Here is a 22,667-nt window from a genome sequence, read left to right on the forward strand (position 1 = left end):
TTTTTTTTTAATTCCAAAAAATGGCTTGGTTGCTAGAACAATCTTCAACGTTGGGGATTTGGCCATAAAGGTAGACTTGTGCATCACCTTGGCAGCATTTTGATGCTCACTTTGTACAAGATGGTTCCTGGCTTACGATCTTTTTACCACAAGTGGGTATTTGCTATTTTTTTTTTTTTAAAGAACTGGGGTTTTTATACATTTGACAAACCTATCAAAAGCCATTTCCTACTAATTTTGTATATCGAAAAAATAAAGCTGCTTGCATGTAGCCAAGCAGTTGGAGCAATATGAAGTACTACCTCAGCTGGACTTTTCTTATTAGGGAACTATTTGTTCAGCCAGGTGCTGTCTTCTCTCCAGAAATGCCATTGTGGGACCTACTAAAGCCATTCTTAAGTGCCTTTTGTCCTTTTCTGAAAGACTGGGCTCTGAACCACCCTATCTATATTTTTCATAAGCACTGACTCGTTTAAACTTGCCAACCGGATTTTATTCTTTGAGAAAACTGTAACACTGTAGCTGCACATGATTAGCACGGATTTGCAAATTTCCAGGTTTCCTCCTAATGCTGGGTGTGTATTCTGGTAACAGGACTTTTTTTTTTTTTTTTCCTTTTGCTGCATTTCTACCTGGAAATGGAGAATAACCGATTTTGATTTTTATTTTTTTTATGAAACGTTTTGTTTATTGTACATGACACCGAGAAGGCGTACTTTTGTGAATGGGTTGTCTTTTTCTAACATTACCAAAGTTTGCAGTTTAATACCTCAACAAGACAGGGATGTTTTTAATCACACTCTACTGCAGACAGACTGGAATAAATGTGCCTATTTTTGGTTTTCTTAACTCGTACCCTTTTTAAAATTATAATGTTAATATGTTAGGGAAAAAAAAATGAACACGTTTTATAGGGTTTTTGCTGAATTTGTCAATTTTTTGTACAATGTGCAAGTTGAAGTTCTCAAAATAAATATCTTTTCAGATGAAAGTGGTGACTGTTTTCCTTTAATTCTTTTTATCTGAAGCAGGTTTCCAGACTTGATTGCTTGTGCAGGAATTTGTATTTATGTTCCGTTATCCCAAGTGTTTTATTTTCTAAGGCCTATATTTTTCATTGTGATTTTTAAAAAGAAATTGGGAAGATACTGATTTGATATTCTTCAAAATATTTGCTTCTAGGCACTAGTGAAAGGCATATGTTCTGTTCAACTAAAAAACTCAGAGATTCTCAAAATCTCTCTCTTTTTGGGCATAATTTATGTTAGATTTCCACAGCACTAATATCCAAATATCAAGTGGCAGTTAGAATTGTCTGCACATTTAATTAACAAAACCAAAATTGTTAGAAGTGCCGTGTCATGCACCATATTGGAGGTGTTCATAGCAAGCAGTGTGAGCATCTCCATCAACTGGTAAGTTTGATAAAACCAGAGAAATAAATTAAAACACTGAGATTTCCATGAGCAAATGCAGATGAAGTAAATGAACAAAATATACGGGCATTTAAGATGTTGAAAACAAAAGCTGTGAAATTGTGCAACTGCTGCTTAATTTGCCCTCTTAGTTTATTTTAAGGCTCGTGTTAACATTAAACGCTTCAAATTTCAGGGATTTAAATTTCATTACAAAGGTCCTTCCACTTTTTTAATCTATTGTGACAAGAAGAATTTGGGGTGAGTGGGTGAAATTGAGGTGTATTTCAACAGAAAGAATCTCTTGCCATGTCTTCCTCAATATATTGGTTTTGGTTTTCTAAATATGTTTGGAATCTGGAAAACAAACTTTGTTTTCCTACATGGGTTTCAGTGTACTGTTCTGAGTCTTAGTGTTTATTATATAGAATGAATTAGAATTTCTCTGCAAATTAGACACTTGATAATTTGAGGCGGGCAGTTCTCAACATAAAGCTCTACTAGGAAAATTACTGTGCTGTAAAGTTGGGCTGGTGTGTGGCTTCGGGTAGGAAGGGATTGTGTGTTTTAATGGGAGAGATTCTTAGTAGGATGATGCTTCATTTCCCGTACATGCTTGTGTACATCTGCGTTGTGAGATTCTGGAGTAAATATCCAATGTGTGATTTGGTAAAATAAGTGTTTTGTGGATAAGGAATCGGGAAGCAAGAATAACTGTTGGGAAAAAAAAAAAACAAACCACAAAACACAACAATGCAAGGATCTTTCTTCTATTTAGGGAATTTCCATCTCACTTCCCAGCAAGTGTACAGAATCTATGGTCTGCACAGTTTAATTGAGCACAAATTAAAAAATGCCCCTGATAATTTCCCATCCTGGCAAGCTTCCATGGTCCCGTAATTGCAGCCAGTTTGAAAAGAGTATCTGACGTGTGGTGATGGTGACTGCTGGCGACCGGGATGCCAGGAGGCAGCGGGAGCTGGGGGTGCAGGTACATGTACTCACCACCACCTGTGGCATCGCCACAGCCGCAGCAGGAGAAGGGGGGAAACGGCAGCTCTGAGTCAGGTCCTCTGGCAGGAGAATGCCACCCACCATCTGTCCAAAATCAGGCTACGGTGACAGCGTGGCCCTGCTCTACCTTCTGTGGGGGAAACTGGAATGAAACGTAGGTCAACACCACTCTTTGACAGAAGGGTCGGGGGAGGGGGATTCAGCGCACCACCAGTAGCTGATGGTTAACCCTTTATTGGTTTGTTTTTTTTTTTTAAAGCTCAGCTACTGGATCCAGGAGAGGGGGAGCTGGGAATTCCTGCCTGACCGCCGTGAAGGCTCGAGCGCCTCATCTCACCTTTTTATGTTCGTTCCGCGCATCGGGTGTTGCGGTGCCTCGGGTCCCTGGCGGGCTGCGCGTCCCCTCAGGCGTGACGGTGTCAGGGGCGGGGGCTGAGCTTGCCGAGAAACCCCCAGTTTGCCAACGCCTGGCGGCGACGTGACTCTGTGAAGGCGCGTGTGCCATCTTTAGCGCCTCTGTGCCACCCTCGGGGGCGCTGCTCGGGCCTGTGCGGGTCCCCCCCAGGGCAAACCCCCGCCCGCCCCCCCTGCGCGGCCGTGAGGAGCCGAGGGAGCCGCGGCGGGACCCCGCGGGGGGCGGCCCCTGTCCGCCCCGTTGGCGCAGGCCGGCCGCAGCGCCCCCCGCCCCGCCCGCGCGCTGCTGTGCGGCTCCTCACGTACTCACGGCCCCGCGCCCCCGCCGGAGCGCAGAGCCGCGGGGCGCTGACGGGCACCCCGCGCCGCCTATCGAAACCCGCCTCATCCCGGGCTCGTCCAATAGCAGCTGAGGGCGAGCCGCCGTCTCCCAAGAGCCGCGTCCTATTGGCGGAAAGCGGCGGAGCGACGTGAGAACGACCGGCTGCCCCGCCTGCTGGTGGGCGGGCCGTTAGCCAGCGCAACCCGCCAATCAACGGCCGCGCTCGCCTTGTTGTTCGGTGGCCGGCTCCGCCATGGGCAGCAACCGCCGCCTCTCACCGGCGAGGCGCCCAATCGCGGCGAAGGTGGTGCCGGCCGCGGCCAACGAGCGCGGCGAGGAGGCGGGCGGCAGGTGCTGGCCGCGGGGTGCCGAGCGCTCCTCACCGCCCCCCTTCCGCTCTGCCCCCCGCGCCGGGCCGCGCGGCGCTCTGCAGACGGGCAGCCCGGGGCCGCCCCCGCCGCCGGAGACCGCCCGCGGGCTCAGGTACGGGCGCGGCCGGCTCCTGCGTCCCCCCTCGCCCTCCCTGCGGGGGCCCGCTGCCGGTGGCGGCTCCACCCCCGGGGCCGCGGTGCCGGAGCCCCCTGCCGCTCGGCGCTGCCCACCCCCCGAGGTGCCGGGCTCCGTTCCGCGGGCCGAGCCCCTTCCCCGCCACCTTCCCTCAGCGATGAGCCCCGGCTTTGCCTTTCGTTTCCGGACAGCGGCCCGCCGCGCCTCCCTCCGCCGGCCGGCCCTCCTCCCCGCGGCCCGGCCCTCGGCAGCCGCCGGGGACCGGCCTGTGCAGCCGGGGGCCGGGCCGGGCCTGTCACGGCCCGCTCCTCGCGGCCCCGCCACCCGCTTTGTGTCAGGGCGGCGCGGTGGGACCCCCCCGCCCGCCGCCCCCGTGCTCGCACCCCGCCGTGTCCCCCCCGCCGCACGCCCTCCCCCGGTGCCGCGGGGTCCGCGGAAGGCTCCGCGTCCGAGCGCGGTGTTTCAGCGCAGGATTTTCGGTGCGGGGAGCGGGGAGGCCCCGGCGGTCCCTTATGGCCCCCCACTTCCCCCGGGGGTGCCGGCAGCGGCGATTGCGTTCGCGGCGGTTCTCCGCGGTGGGGGATCGATCGGTGCCCGGGATGGTGCATTGGCTGCGGGCGGTTGGCAGCACGGTCCGCCGGGCCCAGGGAGCTGTTGGCGACTGAAAGCTGCCAGTGGGCCTGTGATTCCGTGTGCCATCGCTCGGCGGGGCGCAGCAGGCCCGGGTGGCGAGAATATGACACCGGCGGTTTTTTTTTTTTTCCTCCCCTCCCCCGAGGCTGTCAAAGTCTTGGGCTAAAACTAGGCCTTTTTTTCCTTTTTCTTTTTTTAATAAGCCTGACGGGAATAGAAACAGCCGTGGTTATACGCGGAGGTCCTTCCTCTCGCCCCTGACAAGCACAAACGTCGCAAGCGGAAAAAGTGCGATGACCGGTGCCGAAAGAGCTGTGGTCTGCAGAAACTGTGTGTCCGGTCACGCTTTGGTGCCCTGCCCTGGGTTGGAGCTGCGCAGGGGTTTTTAGGACATAAATAGAAGGTGTATTAGGCTCTTTGGAGATGTAGTCCGTGGTGGAAAGGGAAACCATTCAGGAAATGTTTCGTCTGAAGGTGGTACTTGGCTTTCCTTTGAAGCTGGCTGTGATTCTTGTTCTCAAAGTTGGTGTTCATGTTGCTGCGTAGGAGCTAGGTGTAGCTCAGACTGGTTTGGACCCCTTCGTTTTAAAGGGTTAAAGTCACTAATCAGATTTAGGTTTGTACACATTGTTTAACTTTTATACTTTTTAATAAAAGCTGCTGCAGAGAATGAGAGCTGCTGCTGTCAGAAACCTAATAGCATGTTTTTTGTTTTCCCCTTTCACACACAAGAAGTCTCTTCTTTCTTACACGCTTTTCCTTTTTTTTCTGTTCTGTTTCCTTTTCCTATTAAAATTCACGTAATCACTCAAAATCTTAAGACCAGAATTTAAAACTTACAGTTACGTTTCAGTACCGTTGGAGTACGTAGGGGTAATTGCTTTTCAACAGTAAGTTCCTAATTCTCAGGTTCCCCTGTAATAAGTGAAAGAGGCTGAGGCAGGTAGACTGACTGCTCCAGTGCCAGAAGGAATCCATGGCAGTTTCTTTCTCGTTACCGGTAGGAGTTACTCCTGTGTGTAGGTGGATGTACGTGATTCCATGTTACAGAGCTGATGTTCACGTATAAGACGTTCACGGTTAAGAGCAACGAAACTAGTGAAGGGTTTAGAGAACTTGTCTTATGAGGAGAGGCTGAGGGAGCTGCGACTGGTCAGTCTGGAGAAGAGGAGGCTTGGGGGACCTTCTCGCTCTCTGCAATTACCTGGAAGGAAGTTGTAGGGAGATGGGGGTCGGTCTCTTCTCCCACGTTATGAATGACAGGACGAGAGGGAATGGCCTCAAGTTGCGCCTGGGGAAATTCAGGTTAGATATCAGGAAAAATTTCTTTACAAAGAGGGTTGTGAAGTATTGGAACAGGCTGCCCAGGGAGGTGGTGGAGTCCCCATCCCTGGAGGTGTTTAAAAACCATGTGGATTTGGTGTTGAGGAACATGGTTTAGGGACCCTGACAGTGCAGGGTGAACGGTTGGACTCGATGATCTTGAGGGTCTCTTCCAACCAGACGATTCTATGATTCCATGAAGACACTCACCAAAACATCTCTGGACAAGAAAATGCTGTCCAACACTCAGTAATGTGTTATTATTTCTCCTTTTTTTGCTCCTTGAAGAGACATAATTCCCTTAACCTGTGCAGTAGGACCAGAATGTAGATTTCTTGACATAGAGAAGTTAGTTTTCTCAGTAAGTTAGAACACATGGGTGAAGGAACAAAGTCTGCAGGTCTGACATTCCGAGTCTGACTTCAGAGGGAATGTGGGCTTTTGGAATTAAGACCTTACATCCATAGGAGGTTTCATCAGCTTTTGATAAGTTGATAGTGATTTCAGGGACAATCCCACCTGTTTCCTCTAGATAATACTGGTTATTGGTCTGAGGATACTCAGAACTACTTAACCAGCTTGTTAAACCGGACTGTTGGAGTGAAATGAAGTGAAAACTCTTTCTAAGGGTGCCATCAACTCTTGTCATTTAGCAGATAACATACAGTGATTGTTTTACAGCTCTGCAGGCGCTAGGTGGTTTAAATTGTCAAAAATACGGCCGACTTCGGAAAACTCTGAACTATTTCCCTATAAGAGGTTTTATATGAGTTGGGAAAACCAGTTTGTCCAGACGTGCTAGATAAGCATATTAGCTATATGTGTGTTGTTTTTTTTTTTTACATTTAGCAAGAGTTATGTATTCTTAATTTCTTTTCGAATGTCCAGCTGTAGTACAGTGAACAGTGTGATGGCTGTAGCTGTAATTAGCCTTCAAAGTTTACACCTAATTCTGATGAATAGGGAAGTTTACACCTAAGTGGAAATAATAGCCCTGTCTTGCTGCAGGCTGAGACAACCCTACATCAGTTAACACGTTGTGGAAACCTCTTCGCAGTCCTAAGAATTAGAAACTTGGTTTCCTTTTAATTAATTCTAGGCAATACAGAAGAACTGTGGACTGGTGCAATTCCCACCCTTCCTGACTCACTTTTCCATGTGCCACTGGAAAGGATGTGCAGTGCCTGGGACTGTCTGTCCGTTTGTCTGCTTGTGATGCACGCAGGTTCCTTGCAGTGTAGCATCTGCTCCCAGCAAAGATGGATGACAGCTAAATATGTCACCGCGAGCCAGGGATTTGCTTCATGTACTTGGATGCCATCAGGATGCTCGGGGGCTGGGCAAGGCACTGTTTGGAGGGATTATTTGTCGTCTGTTTGAGAACCAAAAGATGGTTTGTCCAGTTGTTGCACTGGGAAACTGGAAGCCTTGAGTACTGCGAAATATCGGTAGAAACGTTGTCGTTGTACGTGGGTTTGGTGATATTAATGTGGTGTTATCATTCTCGGTATAAAATCAGAGAAAAGTGTAAAATCTGAGAAAGATGTTTTTCCGTTTTCAGTAATTTTTAGTAAACTGATCATTGCTTAGTAAGATTTAAAAAAAAATCTTTTTTTTTGTTTTAGACCAAATTATTCTGTCTGGTCACAATTTATGGCTATAGTCACTTATTACCATGGCTTAATTAATGAATTTACTTTCATTTATATTTTTATGGAGTAACTTATTCTCTTTTATAAATTAAACAGTTCCTCAGTTATGTTCTGACTGGATGGCTGCTGACACAGGGGAACATATTTGTATTCCGTCGTATTATTTTTGCGTAGCGTAAGATCCTCACTTAGCCTGTGTGCCTCAGTCACGGCAAAAATGACCTGCAACTGAATTCTCTTTTTTTTTTTTTCTTTGTGGTTTCAGAAGGCTCATGAAAAAAGCCACAATTCCCAATTTCTTAGAAAATACATGATAAAAATACTGTATTTGAATATGGCCTAAGATGACAGTGTTGGAAGTTGGTGCTGTGTTGAGATGATTTCCTGAGATATTTTGATACTGCTTTATGGTTTCTGGTACGGATTCAGTAGTGGGGAGGGCTTTGGTGAGCTGCCGTGGGGTTTTCTCTTGTAGATAAGAAGTTTATATGAAGTTTGCCATGTTTGTTCTCAGTTCCGCGTTGACAAAACAAACAGCACAGCTTTGGCTGGGATGTACGTGTCAAGTTTTAGAGATGGAGCTTCCAGAGAGAAGAACTGGGTAAAATTGAGCTGGGAGAGATTAAAATTGGCTGATGTTACCTTGAAGCTGGTGTGAAACTAGCTGGGTTTTCTCCCAGGGTTTGCTTTAATTTAGGTTTTAAATCGTCACTCCTTTCAGTTGCAATTTTGGTTGAGAAGTGTGAAATGGATATGAAATAAGATCCACCAGAAGGCTGTGGGGTTTTTCCCATGCTGCTTCTCTCTGTGAGGATGAGGATTTAAAGTTATTTACAGGTGCAGCTGAAGAGAGGTTTTCCTGCACTTCTGGAGCTGTGTGAGCTGTGTCAGGCTGCTTGGTCCCATTCTGCCCGCTGGCTTTGCCTCCTGTAGATCATTTTCTGGCAACGTGGCTGCTCTTAAGCCTGGAATCTGGGTCAGTGTGTCACACCCACTCTAGGCAGGACCTAGAGCACCTTGTGCAAAAAAAAAATGCAACCAAGATTTTGGTTTTTGCATTGGCAAAATAGTCAAAAGCACTTAACAGCCATCACATCTGTTGAAATTCTGTCTTACAAAAATCTGAGGCAACCTAGAGAAGTCGAGCAAGTTGGTGAGAACGTTGCTGCAGGCTTTTAGTTCTGGCAGGTTTGTTGAAGGAAGACTGTTGGGAATTAGTCCTCATTAAGGTATTAATCTGATATAGGAATTAGCTTTTTGTGCAAAGCAGTGCAGTAATCAAGTTTCCTGAAACACCTACAATTTCTGGTGAGAATTATAGACCGTGGGTTACTTGACAATATTTTAAGGTTTGCATTGCTGCTGCCTTGAATTCAAGTGTTGTGCGTTCAGACTTGGAATTCTTGTTCAAACCGAACAGGAATACATAAAACAGAGGCACTTTTTTTTCCTCAGCTGCTCCAGGTCTGTACTCCAAAGCAGTATTGTGTACCTGGCATCAACTTCCAGGTCACAGTAGAGCTGCTGAAAAGAACCAGTCCACATTAAATGCTTTCCCCCCCCCCTTTTTTTTTTTTTTTTAAATACTTCTATAGCCTTGGAGTAGATATAGTGAAGATCATGAAAGACAGCAAAGATAAATATTGTTTCATGCAGTAAACTGAAGTTTTTAAGATACCTGGTCATAGATTCTGGCCCAGTAGTGGTATGCCAATTTGTGTGGTTTTAGCGTGAGTTTATCTTGCATTTTCAATAAAACAGTGAATTTGAGGGGACAGATAGTTGGGTGCTGGTTCTGAATTCAGTCAGAATTAAACATAACAGAAGGCTGTTGACTACCTTGCTTCAGGCAATAATGAACTGTTTTAATTTCTTACAGATTTATTACTCTTAGATTTAAGCACTTTTTCTGCTTTTAAAGGCTGTTTGTGACTAAATAATTTTGCTGCAGTTTGAAGAAATGAGTAACTGTACATTTATATAGCTAAGAGGAAGTTTTGAGGGAAAACTTTATTTTACTTTAATGAGCTACATATGCTGCTTGATTTCAAGTACAGGAGAATCGGGAATTCTGGAGAAGCCCTGTGGAGTGTAAAATTTAATAGAAGATAGGCTAATTTGTCAAATTTCGAGCACTGCAGATCTTCATCCACTCGGCTGTGCCTGTATGGGAATGTTGTCTCTGTTCCTCCTTCTCAAACCTTTCCTCTGTTATGTTTACTCAGACCTTATGAAGGATTTACAAAACCCAGAGCAATGCGGAGGTTAAAAACGTAGTGAATTATATATAAATAATTTGGAGGAAAAAGCATTAGTTTAAAATTTGTGCTGTAATCTTACAGTCATTTAAAACTGGGCTGAGCACCACCACAAGGAACTGCAAATTTACAAATTTACCCTCGTTCTACATGCTGTAATCTGATTCTGGTGAATAAAGGAGAAGAAAGGAAAGTTGTCTCAGCTGTGCTTGCAGCACATAACTCATTTCTAAAACTAGTGATACAGAATCGCCTATTTTATATACAGTCCTGATGTTTTGCAAAAGTTTTTGTCTTTTGTTCTGCTGAGAAACTTTTGATGGTGCCGGATCCATGAGAATCTAGCTGTAAATTTGAGTATAATTGGTCGGGTTGCTGAGAAAGGAAGTAGATGGAAATAGAAGAATCTGCCCTCAAAGTTCCAGCCTCATTCATCAAAAAAAAATGCCACTTCAAATAAACACATGAGGTTTCCATTAATATTTGCACTCAGTACTTAGTAGTTAAATAATGAGTTAAAAGTAAATTTAAAGAATTCTTTCAGAACAGGCTTCTTCCCTTATTGTACGTGAAATGCCTCAGAAACTCTACGGGAGTCCGAGCAAAAAGTTAATTCAGGCGCACTTGAAATCTGTATTTTGGTGGGGTTTTGTTTCATTTTGTAACTTTACAGTATTTTCAGTTGAGGATCAGCCTAGTTTTTTTTTTTTCTCCCGCTTCAACTAAGCTTATTTCCATTTCAGGTTTGCCGGGGACTTGCAGTAGACTCGGGCAGAATTCACGTATGGCAAGCTTTCCTGGTTTTCAGCCCCGAAAGCAGCCGGCAGTCCCAGCCCAGGGACAGGTCCCAGCCTGGCGACCTGCTTCCTCGGGCAGAAGTTTCCTCCTAAGCGTTTCTCAGAGCCCTTCTGGCAAAGAGCAGAGGGAGGTAAAAACTTGTAAAGAGGCTGTAAATCCTGATTTCTTGTGATCCTGCTTGGTGGCTAATTGACTCTGTACAACATGGGTTTGTTTCTGCCGGGAACAGTGTCTTACTGCAGGCGAGGGAGGATGCCCTGCCTCCTCCCACACCCCATCAGTGCCCTCCTCTCACTGAGAATGGGCATAAAACCAACCAGATTGGCAGTTTAATCAAGGACAATGAGATAAATGACCAAGTTTAAGTCCTTTGTTCGGTTTCTCAGTTTTCCAAGCATTGACAGAAGTAGTTGTGTTAATGTTTTGCCCATTCCTGTGGGCTAAATAACATGTCCTACCAGCATGGTCTCACTTGAAAGAGGAGCTCTGGGTACAGCTGCAGAGGCAGGGCACTGTGAGGTAAGTGATGAGGTAAGGACGGATTCCCAAACATTCCATGGCAGTTGCCAGGTTGCCGGGGACAGTGCGCGGTGGTAGATGCATGGTAGCAGACGCGTGGTAGCTTGCTCCTCGATGACAGTGAAGTAGGGCACGCCGTGTAGGCTGGTGGGGACCATGGCCAGGTAATGAGGAATTCTGAATACCGTATTGAGCCTGCCCTGGTGTGAGGAGGAAGGGAGTCTTGGGGTGAGGAGGAAGGGAGTCTTGGGGTGAGGAGGAAGGGAGTCTTGGGGTGGGGAGGAAGGAGTCTTGGGATGAGGAGGGGGAGTCTTGGGATGAGTCAAACTTCTCTTTTTCCAGTTACAATTGAAAGGGCAGGAGAGGTTTAGTAGATGTCTGGATCAATAGACATAGGAGTTTCCAAGGGAAATTGCCAGGTGAGGCAGGAAGACGGAAGATTGAACAGTTGGGTGTTGGAGGAAGGTTAGGGAGTTTGTTACCGTTGATGCTCAGTTTCCCATTGTGTTACGTGGTGCTGCCAGGCTTTGATGGTGCTCTGGGACATCCGGAGGGTTGTGATGAAAAATGGAGGGCAAGAGAGGTTTTAGGATTTTGTTATGATTTAAAAACCTTGCTTAAGATACAGCCTCTCTCTTCAGGAAGATGAAGTGCTAAACCAGTAAATTGTTTCCCTGATAGTAGCTTCCTCTGCTCAGGCGTTGAACGCACTCAGAATCTCTTCCCCAAAGAGTGAGCTGCTACGTTTTCAGCATTGAAATGAATGAATTGTTATATATTAATGATTTTTGTGCTTTGTGCTGGATGCGACATCTTCTTTGTCTTCAATTATCTAAGCTATTTAGATGTGCCTCATTTAGATCTCCTCATTATATCTCCTCTTTTTTTCCTCCTCGGTATCTAGGACTTATTACACTGCCTGCCTTGGTTTGGCGTGCGTTGTCCTTAGATGGTCTCCTGCAAGGGTGTGTAATTCACTGTCCTTACGTAGCGTAATGAGCTGTGGAACTTAATTTTCTTAACTGCTAACAGCAGTTTTACTGGTGTTAGAAGTGCAGCGATGTTTGTTGTCTGCATTGATTAGATTAAGAGTTAGTAGGTTCTGTAATAAAGGGCGATTTGATTGAAGAGCACCAGTAACCCTCAGTCCATTTTCAGGCGCGTACAAACTCCAGTTTATGTAGGAGATAACAAGCTCTCCTGTTTGGGGATGAGCAACTATGTCGTAGGAGGAGAATTTGTTCTAAGTGTGTCTTCTAGAAAAGTTTAATCCACCCAGACTTTTCCTGTAACTGTTTCAGATGTTTGAAAGTCTTATTTGTCGCGTGCTGAGGCTGTGGTTTGAGTGGTGGCTTTGCACTAGTGCTGTCACAGTCCTACATCTGCAACTACACGCTTGTTTTGAAGCACAGCAGTGTAACCAGAGTCAGCTCCCTGGTCGTTTTGCACCGTGGCACCGCAAATCATCATCATATTTGGCACAGGAGAAGAACACATGGCCACGGAAGGGAGCTCCGTAGCGATCCAAGTTGGTACTGCTGTGCAATTTCCTCTTGCTCCAAACTGTGGCCAGCGCTTTGTTTATTCTGTGGAATTTCGATGGCTGTGGTTCTTCCTCCTTCGGCCGGGTGCAACACCGGTGCCGGCGCGTGTGCCCGCTGTCAGTGCCAGGAGGCGAGCTCCGAGTTGGCAGTGGGTTGCGGGGTGCGCTCGCGAGGATGTTTCTGTGTGTTTTTTCAGCCCCTTCCCATACAACCCAAGGGAGATCTTGTGGAGTCGCTGTGGATGCTGTGTTTCCTCTTCTCACAAAGTTATTTTTGCTGCCTGTGGCTTCTGTGCGATGGGTTTGTCTACCAGATTGTGAACGCCTCCTTTCTCCTTTTTTACTACAGGCATGTATTCCGAAGGGCCTTTTCCTTCCTCTTTTTGAATTTTGGTTATCTGGCTTCAAGGTCTTTGGGGAAAAAAAAGCTAGTAGGACTTTTTGTGGGGCTGATGGTGGAGAACTGCACCTTTGGAGGGACAGCAAGTTGTTCAACAGTGGTTTTGCCAGTTGTAGACATTGTAATGTATGTGGTAGGAGGACGTACGTCACTTGAGTAGAAGTTTAACTTTAGACCTGGTGCCTTCTTCAGCGGGCTCTGAAGGTACGCGTGTTCTGGGGTATTGAAGAAACTGATAATACCAGAGAATACATCGTTTGCTTGGCAAGATTAAAGATGATCTTCTAGTGTTACTGTATAAACAAAGTGAGTCTGCTTCTGTCATAAATTCTGCTGTGTTTGTGCTCTTCAAATCCAGATTGATAACGAAGGGTTTACACCAAACCAGCCCGACTGGTTTGCTTTACGCTGGCAGACGTGTGCCCTGAGTGTAGGTGCAGCATTTAGCTCCAGCGCTGGTGCCTAAAGGCAGGTTCGTTTCTACTAACAGTCCCTGCCTTCAGTCAAAGTTACCCCTTGACTCAAAAGCAGAGGAGAATGAGTTGGCTTTATCCACTCCTGTGAGACCAGTAGCGGGGGAGCAGTGGGGAACTACTTGAAAGTGCCAAACCTTTCCCTGGAGGAAGGATTCTTCATCGTGGAAGTCCTTTAGGAAGCAAGAGTCGTTGATCTCGGCTGGGTTTCTTGGGCTTTTTCTCTGCTGTACAAAGGATTCAATCAACAGGTGTAGGATTTCAATCACAAGTGTCTTCGTTCACATCCATTTTAGAGGGCAAAGTCTCATGTAAGAGTCTTTGAAATTAAAAACTCTGTTCTTTGTGTCCACCGAGATCATCCCTCTGGAGACAAGTTTTAGCGTTTCCTTACCGTGGCTGCAAATTAGAAGGTATTTCGTAATATTTCAGGTTGTTACTGTCCATCACAAAGAGCCAGAACGCACCCAGCTGAGAAAGATATCTTCTTTTCCAGAGCTAACAGGGGGCTTGGGCTCTTTCTGCAAAATCATCCTTTTCAGTATTAATAGCGAAGAGAAGTTTGTTCGCATCGTCACCAGCCACCCGTGCATGAAAAATGCTTTCAGTGTTCTCAGAATGGTCACATTCTGCTCTGAAATATTCCTCAGCGATGCTGGTGAGCTGATTACAGCGCTGTTTTATTGGGCCTGTCTCCCGAAAATCCCGTAAGGAATCTGCACCGCAGCTGAGCCCATCGCAGCCCTGGCCTCGTCCCGCTGCCGCGGCCTCGTGTCCTCCGTGAGACGGGGAGCTGGGAAGGTGTTATCCATAAATACTGTCACTGTTTATCCAAAATACATTAGTGCTGCTATGTGCAAAGTAGTTGAGAAAGAAATTCCTTTCTCCCAAAGCTTTCTCTGTGGTTTGGGGATTTGGAGCTCCTCGGGGCTGATGGGGGGAAGCAGGTACAGGGGGCCTTGGATGCTGTGATTGAACTGGTTCTCCCTTCTCAAGAGCTTCGTGGCTATTTTCTGGTGATAGCTTAATTAGGTTAGTTAGATGATCATGCAGTACAGCAAACATTATCTAGGGTACATGTTAAGATGTTTCTTAGAATAAAGAGATGGGATTAAACATGGAAAAAATCTGTTGTGCTTTGCTGTCTCTGCACTGTGGAGTTCCAGTGCGCCACGTGACGTTGCTTGTGGGCAGGTAGACCCTTTGATTCATTGATGAAGCTTTGCATGAAGTAGGTTTGATCCTCCCCCTAATAAAAATTAGAATTGCTGGAGATGATCTTGAGGAAAAGATTGGATAAAACCTGGCTTTGACTATTTCCCCCCCCCACCCCTGGTTGTGGGTAAAGCTGTGAATACTGGGAAGGCATTTCTGGAGCAGATGGTGCTGGCACCAATCCTGCTCAGGACGGAATTCAAGTTCCTTCCCCTGAGCCAGCTACTCCCGATCAGCCGGTGCTGCCGAGTGTGACTCGGTGCTCCCCGGTCGGGTGAACCTTCGTGGCATTTCTAGACCCGGTTTAAAAATAGCACAAGTATTCTCAGTAAGGCTGTGTTGGAACAGGAGTTTGGGGCTGGTTTCTGTCTGCATCCCACTTCTCCAGCAGTGGCTTTTCTTTTTCTTTGACTCTTCACCAGGATCAGCCGTGTTTTCCTGGCAAACAGTGTTTTTCTTCAGTAGTTTGGAGGAAACCTCTGGCAGATGGATGCCCTGAGCTTATCAGCTCCCGTGGTTCGTCTCGGGGACAGGAGATGCCGTTTCCTCTTCTTGTATTTCTGCAAAACGTTTGTGTAGTAAATTGTTCTTGCGGGTATAGATCAAGTGTGTTTCTTATCTTGAAGTGCTGACTCTGAAACACAGCAAATTATTTTTTCTGTACGGCAGGGTTGGAAATCTCTTTGGGCAGAGCCCCCCTGAAGATGGGAGGGGTTGATTAAAGGGTCTTTTTGATTTAAGGCTGCAGTAATTTCTGTTAGAAACACAGTTGTTACAAATATCTGTCGGGGTGAAGGGAGTGAAATGGTATCGTTTTCCTCAGTTGGTTTTGCTCTGGGATATTTTGCAATATTGGGGTTTACAGTTGGGTTTTATTATGGAATGTATGACTCCTGGCTTGGGAAGAGCTCTTCGGACATCACCTTTAGTTTAGGGGTGCAGGAACACTGCAGTTGAGGAGGCACCAGGCAGATGCTGGGGGATAGGACAAGCATGGGAAAGGCTGTGATTTTTATGCATGAAATTCCTTGAAAGACTGTGTTGGGGAAGGGCTTAGCCTTGCAGACCATTGTTGTGAAACAAATTTTACATAAAAGTTATTCTGAGAAATTCTAAATTTTTCTGAAATAGAAAGTCAAAACTGTTCATTTGTCTTTGAAATGAAAAAACCTGTTTTACTCAGATAAAACTGTAAAGGGGACCTCGGTGCCTGGGGTGAGCTGGGTGTTGAGTCTGTCCAAATTAGTGTGGGATCTTGTTTGTAATTGCAGGAGGCAAGCAAGAGTATCTGCTGTCTCTTTGGAGGAGTGTGAGTTTTGTGCCATGCTCACTGATTAAAACACTGATAATAGCAGCATTTCTCTTTCTTTTTGTTTTCCTGACACAAAGAGTACTTTTTAGCAGCATCTGGAGTACTACTTGGCTAGTTTGAAATCGATTTAAATCCAAATATACTTTGCTTGTGATTTAGAAGTCACATTTGACGTGGTGTTGCTGTGCCTTTTATTCCTTAAAAGCCTCGTACTGCCCTCTCGTGATGGCTTGAGCATATTGTGTGTGCTGCGGCTGCTTTTCTGACATGGAGAAGATTTTCGTAGTTACGTTTGCAACTGGAATGCCATTACAATACTTTGCTTGTCCTACATTTCCAGCATAACCTTACAGAGGTCCGTTACAAAAAATGTGATTTCATTCTGAATTGTTTTTTATTTTTTTCCCTGCAAATTTGGAAGTAAATTGAGCAATTTTGCATTTCACATCGAAAGATGTTTTGGAGTTGTACATCTACATTTCTTCTGAGAATTGTCTGACACTTGATTTTGTCTGTATGTTGCAAATACAATCAACATGTAATGAAGCTACATTTAAAAAAACCTAATTTTATGCCTTTTAATATATCCTAGCACTTGAAAAAAACAGAACTAGTAGTTAATACATTGGCCAAAGCTGTTGTTTTTGTAATGAAATACAGAAAAGGATCAAGCGTTCTGGTGGAAGACTTTGAGGGGCAGCAAGTTCCACGCACGCAGCGAGTAGATGCTGAAGGTAGTGAGAAGTTGGTGGTTCGTGCTCGCCGTTGTGATGAGACACAACTTCGTGTGATGAATGGACGGGGCAATGTGAAGTCCATGATCTGTGTTAGGCCCTGTCCTATCTCTCAGATCATACTGGTATCAGGAGTTCCTGGATGCTTGACCCTTCTTAGGGCCCTGCTAACGAATAGACTGAGTAGATTTTTGGTCAGAAGCTGTCCATGTCAGAGCATAGTACTTACAAATACTTCCTTGGGGGAATAGGGGCGAGAAATTAAAAATGTAGCCATGCCTTTCTGTGAAATTCGTTAAAGCACAGAGAAAGAAAACATAAGTTTTAACCATTTTTTTTTTCCTGCCTCTCTTCTTTCTCCCTTTTCGCTTCTCCTCTTCAGACGCCGTGCGAGAAATATGGGGTCAGAAAACCCAAGTCCGCAGAACCCCGGCTGTAAGATCATGACCTTTCGTCCCACCCTGGAGGAGTTCCGCGACTTCGGGAAGTACATCGCTTACATCGAGTCGCAGGGCGCGCACCGGGCAGGGCTTGCCAAGGTGAGTTGCTCCAGCTTGGGAAGTGGAAAGCTTTCTGGAGGCTGCCTTCCCGTCGGGTAAGGTGTCTGTGAAGTTACATCGCTCGGGAGCCGTTTGCTTTCATGTAGTCAAGCAGAAGGTGGCTTTGAAAATTGTACTCGCAGGCTGCGTTTCGGGTTATGGAGGGAGGAAGGGCAGAGCAGTCACGGGCCTTTTGTAAGAGGGAAAGAAGGCTTTATCTGCAGGATGTCTTCTCCTGATCCCTAAATGGACAACAGGGATGTTCCCAGCCCTTGCAGAGATGGGTTAAGGGTATTTCCACGTCCTTACTCTCTGGTGGAGGATACAGACAGTGGTAGCCATGGTCCTTGAGGGCTGGAAGTGTGAGGCTTTCAGCTCCTAGGGTAAAGGATCAAGCTTTTGAAGTCTGCTTAGGTTGGCTGGGGAAGGGGGCCTAAATCATGTCTATATGAATGGATGCAAACTCGTTACTCTTACATTTTTAATGTTCTGGGCTACCACGTTATGCCGACTTGAATCTAGACCTATAAACGTGTCCTTTATGTGAGTGTGATTCCCAAAATACCTGAAAAAAGCCTTTTTGAGCTTTAGGAAGCAGTTCTCCAGTCAGCTTTGAAAAACACCCTTCTGCTTCCTTCCCATCTGCATCTTTACACTGAAGCTAATGAAACATTAGGAGAACTCTTCACGTGAAGTTTCTGAATTCCAGTACTGGACGTACAACTGCTTGGAAGAAATCAGGACTAACTGATTAGAAAGAGTATTTCTGTGTCATGTTGCACCACAGGCTGAGAGAGATCATTTGTTCTGACAAGGTAGTTGTTACCTGTGGTATTTAGCAGAACTTAATAAAGCACAGAGCGGAATAAAGCTGTTAGGCATGAAATAATTCTCGTTTTCTGCTAAAACATAGATCAATTACTGTTTTTATTACAGGTCTAAATAGAGCTGGGTATTGATATAAAGCTCGCTGTGAAATGTTTCCTTGTCCACTCAAGTGTACTAGCAATTACATTCCATGAGTCCACTAGGGTAGATTATTTTAATAAAGACTGTTGGCGAATTCCAGATGTTTTAAAGAAATTACTCTACTTGTAGGACTGAATTTGAGCATTCTAAGTTAATTTTTGTGTCTCTCTTTTGCAACTGCAGTTGAGAGCCTTGTAAGGGAAGTAGAGCTCATCGTATCCTGGAGGAGCCATGCCCATGAAAACCAATAACTTGTCCTCCAGTTCCTGTAACTTTTTTTGGTTAATCCTTACACCGAATGACATTGCAGATACTTTGTTTTTTCATTCCACATGCCTGGTGAATGTCCTACTGATTGTTCTCTGATCTTGAGCCTAGAATTGTTGGCAGCTCTTTTATTTAAAATTACAGCTTTTTTTCTTCCAGATTCAGCATTGCTTTGCAGCAGGTTTTTTTGCACAGCTTCCAAGAGTGAGGAAAGATTTCTGGATGTGTTCCCCATGGTTCTTTTGTTCTTCTCTACCCCTTTGCCCTTTGCACTTGAGGAGTTGGTCCCTGCTGGGTCATCTACAAATACGGAAACATCAACAGTAGTAACGCAACAGGATTTTGAGCCTTCCTAGTTAAAAAAACCAAAACATCTACAACTAAAAAAACCCCAGTCCCCCAAGAAGACCGTGATGTAAGTGATTTGATGGGATAGTAGTTTAGACTACTACAAATGGCTATGGAGTTGTAGAGATGCAACATACTAATGAAGCTGCTTGAGTCCTCATGCAGCTTTATGGAATGGTAGGTGAGAGAGGAATGCCATTCTGGAGGGTGTCTGGTCCTTCTGGCATGCAGCGTGTTTCCTTGGAATAACTATGTCCCTTTTTATCATCACTGGCCATCTCCTGTGACATGGAGGTGATGGGAGTGCTGGCAGGCAGGCGGTCAGCCCTCGAACCACGTCAGCCAGTCCTGCACTTGGGCAGATGCAGAACCGGTGTCTCGTCGTATGTGCTGGTTATTTGAGATGCTGCTGTTATCCGATCAGCTGCAGTAGCAGGATGAAGTACCTTCCACTTAAACAGTTTTGCCTTCGGTAGAGGTTGTGTTTTCCCTGTTGTCAACATGAAGTGTTTTGTGTTTTTTTTTTTTCCCAATTCCAGGTGATTCCTCCCAAGGAATGGAAGCCCCGAAAAACCTATGATGACATAGATGACATGGTTATCCCGGCTCCTATCCAGCAGGTGGTTACTGGACAGTCGGGGTTATTCACCCAGTACAATATACAGAAGAAACCAATGACTGTGGGAGAATACCGGCGTTTGGCTAATAGTGAGAAGTACGTTGGTGTTACGTGATGCACTTACATTGTGAATGGGGAGTTGTGTGGAAAGCCTTTCTTCCTAGAAATAAGCTGAAAAGAAAATGCAGCCTTGTTAAATAGGAAGCATTTTGCAGGAAACTGCTTTTTCTTGGAAGCTTACATCCAGAATCTAAAACTTGGTGGCCTTCGGTGCATCTTAGATCTTTCTCTGGGAGTTGATATAGAAGGATTCTTTGGAGTCAGTATTTGGCTAATAATCTCCCTGTAAAAATGGCTTGGGACTCAAGAGCTCTCAGTGTTATTACTGGTTGTTCTGGAAAATGTGTTCTGTTGCTGAGGTATAAATACAAGTGTATTGGAGTGCCTGAGCTAATATTAATAACATGAGTGTCTTCCGGAGTGCCTGGGAACTTTGCAGAGCACTTCAGTTAGCTGGGACAAGCCAAGTGATCCAAGCTGCCGTTGCATCCTTTCTCCAGAGTCCCTTTCCCAGAGCTCTGGAGTACCTTGGGTTTCAAGTCAAGCGATACTGACGTTATGCAATCAGCTTGGAAATATTGCTAATGCAGCGTGCGCATGAGTTCTTTACCTGCCTTCAGCTCCCTCTGTGATAACTCCATCTCGTGCGTACTTGGGATGAGGATCTGGTGCTTCACAGAAGTCCACATCCTGTTTGTCAACATGCACTAAGAGATTTTGTAGAAGGATTTAAGAGGCAGTAAATTATATGAGTCGAAGTAGAATTAAAATGAAATAAACCTTCAGTAACCTCCTGAGTGTGCCTACTTTGAAAGGCACGCATCTTTTCTGTCGTTTATCTGTCTGTGATGAGTGTTCCTTGGGACTTTACATCCTTTTCCATGTTCTTATCAGGTATTGTACTCCTCGCCATCAAGATTTTGAAGACTTGGAGCGCAAGTACTGGAAAAATCTCACATTTGTCTCGCCGATTTATGGGGCTGATATCAGTGGCTCACTATATGATGCAGTAAGTGAAATGTTCCTCTTTTATTTATTTTAAATATGGACACTGACTTCCTTATTGGTCTTTTCTCATTAAGAAACAGTGATTCAGAATTTATTTAATTTAGCAACCTTAAAAAAACCCACATAATATCTTTATTTTTCCCACATTACAAAAGTGTGACTAAACTTCCTACTTTCCTCAGAGATTCATGATAATAGAGTCAATAGAAGCTGTGAAAATCTTAGTTTTACTAGAAAAATGAGGGAAGAAAGTTATTTAAACGAGTTCTGACGAGTGCGTGTCCAAAAATTGTATATAGTTTGCTAAAAGGGTTGTTAAAGAAAACTGGACTGGTATCGTGATGATATACCCAGGTATATTTGATGGTATGCAGGTAAATTAAAAGTAAGCTGATGATCCTGGTATCTATCCTGCTAGGGTTTTTTTATTTGTTTGTTTTTTAGAGAATAAAATAAAATAGAGATTTCTGCTAAAGCACCTAAGAATTGAATGCTTCATCAAAAATACTTTTTGTCATCCCTTATTGCAGTTTTTTGGTTCTTAACACTACTAAAAGACTTGAATTTGGATTTTTTTCTTTGTAGACAGCTCTATTAGGATACAATGCCCCTACGTGCTAAATTATTTTACAATTGTTTAGGCTTTTCCTTGGTGAAATTGCATCCTATGCTTCCAGTAATTCTGTTGTGATTTCTGCTGCTGTAAACGATAAAGGTTGCTTATCTTCTTACTGTGTTTAGGCAGCTAATCTAGAGCAGTGCCCTTCCTCTGTAGGTTTCTTTTGAGTGGAAAGTGGCTTTTTTTGGAGTGTTTTCTGATTGCAGTATAAACTGTGTGCGTTAATGTAAAATTAATGTAAAAGTGTCTTTTCATCATTGGTATGGTTTAATCTGGAATTAATTGGAATGAACATAGATACCTAAGCCATTCACAGCCATGGACATCAAAGTTATCCATAGTATTTGGTGCTTTAGTGAGGTTATCGTGTTCTTGTCCCGTGGTATGATTAGGGAAGGTGACATAACCAGGCACAAACGCAAACTTTAGGAGTAGGTTCTGCAATGTACTGAACATACATTGTGTTTCCCAGGATATCTGTGTTTTCAGGTGCTGAAAGGAAGCTATGGGCTAGTATTCTGCTACAGCAAGTCCTGGTATGTCCCAGTAAAAACCATTTCTTTTGAATTACAGGATGTGGAAGAATGGAATATTGGCAATCTGAACACCCTCTTAGACATGGTGGAACATGAGTGTGGCATTATCATAGAAGGTGTAAACACTCCTTACCTCTACTTTGGGATGTGGAAGACAACATTTGCTTGGCATACAGAAGACATGGATCTCTACAGTATCAACTACTTGCATTTTGGGGAGCCAAAATCCTGGTAAGTGATAGAGTACTAATAGATAATGGCTACGTACCTTTGCCTTCTATGTAGAGACCACTGCAGTACCCGTTTCTTCAGGTCTACCTAATTCCATCAGGTTTGCCTAATCTCTCACTTCCCATTTTTTTTTCCTTCCTTCCTACTCTACATTTGAAAGCAATTTTGCTTTCTTTCATGCTGACTTGCTTGGAGGCCTAATTCCTGACTTTCTAGAAAAGCAGCAGAATTTGGGAGGCTTGTTGACGTTATGAGTAAAACCAGATTTCAGCACTTGGGGCTTTTTGAAAACTAATGCACAGGAGAACACTCACACTAATGTGGGAGAGCAAGTGGTGATGGGAATGTGTGGATGCTTCGGATGCGCTTTAATAGGGAAAGACTTGTTGTTCTTGCATTGTGCTGTGGGCAGGAAACATCTGTTACTTTAAAATTTCCATTATTTAAATATGTAAATGTGCTTGCAACTCCAGGGACAAGGTAGGTCAAAGGGTTACTTTTTCATGGTCAATTTTTAGAATCACGATAAGCGTTTTTCAGCACTGTTGATGCGTAGACTGGTTGGAGAGAACTTTCCACAAAAGTAATCAATAGATAAGGATGTAATTAAGAAGCTGGGAAATCTGGAATAAGTTACTCAGAGCCAGTTGTCATTTTTCTCAAGCCTCCTATTTAAAAATATAACTAGAGAGACTTGGCAACCCAGAAGAGCTTTGCTGAAGATCTTGATGCGACTAATAAATATTGACATTTGCGTGCAAATTAGAGCTTAAATGTCACTGTGAAGCTGCTGTCATTGTGCCCTGGCAGTGGCAGACAGGATCCTCCCATCTCTCTGCAATATGAGTCCCTGGTGACACCAAGTATCTCCAGGCTGTTCGTGCCTGCGGGCATATAAAAGCTACCAACAGCAAAGGGGCTGTAAGGAATGGATATAAT

The 22,667-nt window shown here is 44.8% G+C and overlaps 1 protein-coding gene across 3 annotated transcripts in view; it reads left to right on the top strand.

The window, feature by feature from the left end:
• The first annotated feature begins 3,606 nt into the window (after nucleotides 1-3,606).
• Nucleotides 3,607-22,667, top strand: part of KDM4B (lysine demethylase 4B) — a 92,210-nt gene continuing 73,149 nt past the window's right edge. For 2 of the 3 annotated variants that reach the window (XM_086627574.1, XM_086627575.1), the window contains exons 1-5: nucleotides 3,607-3,648; nucleotides 16,915-17,071; nucleotides 19,195-19,370; nucleotides 20,229-20,343; nucleotides 21,535-21,728. In XM_086627574.1, coding sequence (XP_086483700.1) covers nucleotides 16,931-17,071; nucleotides 19,195-19,370; nucleotides 20,229-20,343; nucleotides 21,535-21,728 — 626 coding nt within the window. In that variant the 5' untranslated portion in view covers nucleotides 3,607-3,648; nucleotides 16,915-16,930. The remainder of the gene's footprint in view (nucleotides 3,649-16,914; nucleotides 17,072-19,194; nucleotides 19,371-20,228; nucleotides 20,344-21,534; nucleotides 21,729-22,667) is intronic. The other variant, XM_086627573.1, reaches the window with a different exon arrangement.

The sequence above is a fragment of the Tauraco erythrolophus genome, chromosome 28 (assembly GCF_009769465.1).
Source record: "Tauraco erythrolophus isolate bTauEry1 chromosome 28, bTauEry1.pri, whole genome shotgun sequence".
Lineage (NCBI taxonomy): Eukaryota > Metazoa > Chordata > Aves > Musophagiformes > Musophagidae > Tauraco > Tauraco erythrolophus.